We start from the raw sequence: 5,167 nt of genomic DNA on the forward strand, positions 1-5,167 counted from the left end.
AGTTAGTATACAACTAGTGATCGTCCTCCTTACTTACTAATTACTTTCGTTCCCGTAACGAATTTGTCAGGTAAAGTAATAAATTTAATTTTACTTTATTGTCTAATAGTCAACTTGTAATAATGTGTGTGTGTGTGTGTGTGTGTGTGTGTGTGTGTGTGTGTGTGTGTGTGTGTATTAATCTGCTTTCGTTTGAATTATATATTGACTTTTCTTTACTTTTCAACATTATACTATTATGATAATATTTTTATCTGTAATACTTGAAAATTATACTTTTATTTTATAATATAATTTTGCATTACATTATATTTCTTTCTACTATCTTACGATTATCTTACAATTTAATTATAATGTTATATATTTTTCAAATAAGTATAAATGCATAATAAATCATTTGTTTGATTTATCTATGCGAAATATATGCATACGTGAACAATTGATAAAGAAGTTATTATAAAACTGATATTAAATAACGTTAAAAATAAAGTTAACAATAATTTAAATATTTATATGGTTTGTTATGCTTTACTATTGTGATCTCAATAATATTGAAAGGACGATATATTAGCGACACGAACACTTCGACACTTTTGGTCGTACTTACAATAGTGGTAATTAATAATTAATATTATAATAATGGCTGGCTGATTAGAATAAGAACATTTTTTACAACAATAAAACGGTTTATTGATCATACAATGCGAATATACAACAAGCGAGAAACGAAACATATACTCTACTATTAAACTAGAAAACAAACTGAATCAAAACTGAATCTTAATATTTAAATAATTACATGTGAATTTATACCATTTCTAGATCTAGCTTTGATCTAGCTAAAATCTTTTATCATCATGAATTTCTCATCCAACATTATTTTTGTTTAGAAGGAGATATCATTTTCTTTGAACAATGAACCAGCAAGCGATGAGCAAATCGAAGACGTAATACGACAGATTATACGACGATCTCTGAAAACGTTCAGTCCAAATTTTCATAATAAATTTTATAGGGGCCTCGACGAGTATGGATTAATTGGCTCCTATTTAACGGAAATATTGAACACTAGCATGTAAATGTAATTCCATTAGTTAAACAATTAAAAATATTAGTAGATATACGACGGTGTTTCATAGTTCGTTTATATTATATTGTAAAACTTTTTATATTGTAAAACTTAAGTAATGTTTTAATATGCAAATTAATCCTCTGATTGATTTATGACTATACTTAAGACAATTTTAAACAGAAGAATCGATTATTGACTATAAATGGCTGTAGTGTCTATTTTGATCGAGAAATGTAATGCTTCATATTTTTTTTTCAAAGAAATATGTTTGATATGATTACTAATCAATGCTGTTATCATTTCTTACAGATAATACTATTAATAATTTGCAATTAAAAAGATGACCTTATAATCTCAATTAATGCGTATTAAAGATTTTAAAATAAAAAAAAAGAATTTGATTCTTTTTAAAATAAAAATCATATTTTACAATAGTTTCAGAAATAACTTAAAGAATTTGTCTTTTTGAGATCTTAGGCGGAATAATAGATAAATGACATTAAAAGGAACCATGACTAATATCGTAAAGTGACTTTTAATATAATCGCCACTTTTGATGACATTTTGATATTACAATTTTTATTCTGCTTGAGATCAACAAATTAAATAATAGTTAAAATAATAGTTAAATTGTAATTCACATTTATAATTTTTGACTATTTTTCTTATTGTTAGGGATATTTACGAAAACGCTCCTGTATTTACTCTGATAGAGAAGGTTGTGATACAAGCGTCATTGAAGTTGATGGGCTATCCATTTCGCAGCGATGGCATAATGACGCCGAATGGCACTGTATCGATCATGTATGCAATGATGGCCGCTAGAGAAGCACATTTCTTGAATCAAATTAATAGACAAGACTTACCTACATATATTTCATTATCGTGCATTACCAGTGAATGTGGCTATCATTCCGTTATGACAGCTGCTCATTGGTTGGGCTTTGGTACCAAAAACGTTTACACGGTATTATTATTGCTTGTCAAGGACAAGAATTATTTATCGAAATAGAACTTCTGCCTGCTATTTTAAGTTTTATTTTTAGAATAAAATTTAAAATTTTAGAATTTTTATTTGTATTATTATCTTCTGAATTGATTTGATTTAGCTCAGATGCTATTTCAGCCACAAATTTACTTCATTAGTTTTTTCCATCAATTTTGAATATCTTGATTATAAAATTATTTATATATTATTAATTAAGTAGTGTAAAGTTAGCTTTTGAGTTACTTTAGCTGGAACAAATGTTTGTCAAAAAATGTAGGTATAGATGATATCTACATATTTATAACATTAATTTTTCTTCTTAAATACTGGAAAAAAATCTTTCGGTCTTTAAAGAGATTCTGGCGTTATCTGTTTTACCGATTGAACGCAATAATTTTTGTAAAGAATTTTTAATATGTATTTTTTGTATATATTACTTTTATAGATTTAAAAATTCTTTTCTGGAATTGAAATATACATTAATAGTGATCTGGTGCCAAAAATAAAAAAAGTTTTGAAATCGAGATCTTTTTTATTCTTATTCATTTCTTACAGTATAATATAAATGTAAAAACTATCAAAATTTGCTTGATATAAAAACACAATTCTGTTTTTACGAAATTGGAGTCTCCAGATTAGTAGCTAATATGAAAAAATAACGTCGAATTCTTAGAATTGAATTTAGATGCTTAATTCGAATAAAAATTCTTTACGAAAATTTATACATATGCTGCATGCGGTATTGATCCATAGCTCTCAAAGGGACGTCCTAAAGATGCCCGAAGGACATTTATTCTTTATGTTCTTTGGATTCTTATATTCTTTGAATGTCCTAAAGACATTCCCAGTATATCTCTCCAATAAAATGTGCTGTATGGCGATGTAATAGTAGGTAATAGTAGGTAATGATATGTTAATATGCGTGTATAAATTGTATTTCATCGATAAAATATAGCATTAATTCTATTAAAGTTTGGCAGTCTCATTGATATTCTCTTAAATTCGATTAAATTAAATTTAATTAGAGTTGATAATCGCATTTCCTTTTGTTACAGGTAAAAACGGATAAGTTTGGTCGGATGGATACAAATAATCTGAAAACAGTTTTAAAGAAAGTGTCAATGTTGGGGACAATACCGTTTTTTATAAACGCTTCTGCTGGCACTCCCATATTCGGGGCTATTGATCCGTTGCGGAAAATAATCAAAATTTGCACGCAATGGGACTTATGGATACACGTAGATGTTCGTATGCAATATAAAAGATACAAAAATATTATTAGAACTATAGGGAAACAATATGAATAAAAAATTATTTGCAGGCTCGCGATTGTGGTTCTTTGATGTTCTCCAAACTGTTCCGACATAGATTACGAGGCATTGAACGGTTCGTAGTTATTCTTGAAAAAAGAAACAACTATTCTGTAATTCAATGTCGACGTAACAATCATTTATAACATAATCAATTGAATTATAAAAGATCTGTACATCGATCCTAGATAATTATTTTACGTACGCGATTTATTCGAAATAAATGAAATCTGTTTAATAAAATGTTGAACAATATTTACTAGTTCAAAGGATTTTTTTTTCCTTTGACAGTATTTGTATTTAGAAGATTTAAAACTAAAATTCCTTGGTACAAAGTAATCATCAACTATCTTCTCTTTGTTCCGAATGTAGTTCGTGTTCAGTAACTTGGAATCCACATAATATGCTTGGTGCACCATACCAGTGTTCTATGATCTTAATGCAAAGTCAATTTGAGTCGAGTTCACATTCTTACTTAAAAACAATACAATTAATGGAAGAAGAAAAATACACATTTATGTACGACTTAAACACGAATGTTAAGAGTATACAATATAATAGAAAGGTAATTACAAATCACAATCTATTTGATAAGTATACAAAATATCTGGGGATGGAAAAATTACTTTTTAAAAGTAGCTTATTGTTACTGTTACTTAAAAAGTAATAATTGGTTACTTTTTCCGTCATATTTTTAATGCTAAAACAAGAACAAATTGAATAAATAATTTAATTTCGTAATATTTTTTTAAATAATATTAAAATATTAATGAAAGCAATTTTTTATCTTAAATTCGCAAAACAGCAAAAAGTTTAAAGTTATTTAAAATCTGTGTAGCAATAATGCGGCTCTCAGATTGAAACTCTTTACAAAAGAAATTAAAAGACTTTAAAAGACACTTAATAGATTTTTTTGAAAGATTAAACAATAATTAAACAATTAAAATTTTATTCAATTTTTATGACTACGAAAGTTATATTCTTATTCTAATATTTGATAACACAATAAAATGTCTCAAGATCGACGCAATGAAATTTTGGTTGATGTGGAAAGCTCGCGGCATGAGTGGTTTACAGCAATTGGTGAATACAGCTATATTCTGTGCAAAATACTTACTGACACAAATTAAAAAGACTGATGGCTTTCGCTCGGTACTGGAACAATACGATAGTACCACTATTTGCTTTTGGTAAGAAATCTTATATATATTCCGCAAAATTCGTAATTTTATCGTGTTGGATTCTTTTAGGTACATACCTCCGAGCATGCGTAATGCGGAAGAGACTCCAACTTGGTGGAAGAGAATATACATTGTCACAGTAGAAATAAAAAAACGTTTAATTTTGGATGGATCTTTCATGATCGATTATGCGTCCTTACCGCAATCGAATTTGGGCAATTTCTTTCGCATAGTGGTGAAATGTTATCCGTTACCCACACCAACGTCCATGGATTACATTCTTAATCAAATAGAAAAGGCCGGAGCTGACTTATAAATGAAACATGCCCGGAAAAAAATATTTTATATATAATTGTATATACAATTATATATAAAATATATCTATTTATATGTATACAATTATATATAAATTATATATATTTTTATATAATTTTATATAATTATATAAAATATTTTTTCCCAAGTGTATGATTACTTTCATTTACGAACGTTTATTTTAGTTGTATGTCACAATAACAGTGGGTTTGTCAATAGTGTTCAAATAATATTTTCATGTTTTAAAACTTTTGTAATAAATTTACTACTGAAATTTGTTTCTTTATTTCAGTTACACTCT

At 27.3% G+C, this 5,167-nt stretch overlaps 1 protein-coding gene across 1 annotated transcript in view; it reads left to right on the forward strand.

Annotated features, from left to right (window-relative positions):
- LOC105626565 (acidic amino acid decarboxylase GADL1-like) overlaps nucleotides 1-4,867 on the forward strand; it is a 6,966-nt gene extending 2,099 nt beyond the window's left edge. Inside the window, exons 2-8 of the mRNA XM_012207864.1 lie at nucleotides 891-1,075; nucleotides 1,748-2,039; nucleotides 3,116-3,304; nucleotides 3,382-3,446; nucleotides 3,743-3,935; nucleotides 4,391-4,560; nucleotides 4,621-4,867. Coding sequence (XP_012063254.1) covers nucleotides 891-1,075; nucleotides 1,748-2,039; nucleotides 3,116-3,304; nucleotides 3,382-3,446; nucleotides 3,743-3,935; nucleotides 4,391-4,560; nucleotides 4,621-4,867 — 1,341 coding nt within the window. The remainder of the gene's footprint in view (nucleotides 1-890; nucleotides 1,076-1,747; nucleotides 2,040-3,115; nucleotides 3,305-3,381; nucleotides 3,447-3,742; nucleotides 3,936-4,390; nucleotides 4,561-4,620) is intronic.
- The last annotated feature ends 300 nt before the right edge of the window (nucleotides 4,868-5,167 follow it).

Source organism: Atta cephalotes, assembly GCF_000143395.1.
Source record: "Atta cephalotes unplaced genomic scaffold scaffold00001, whole genome shotgun sequence".
In the NCBI taxonomy this organism is placed as follows: Eukaryota; Metazoa; Arthropoda; class Insecta; order Hymenoptera; family Formicidae; genus Atta; species Atta cephalotes.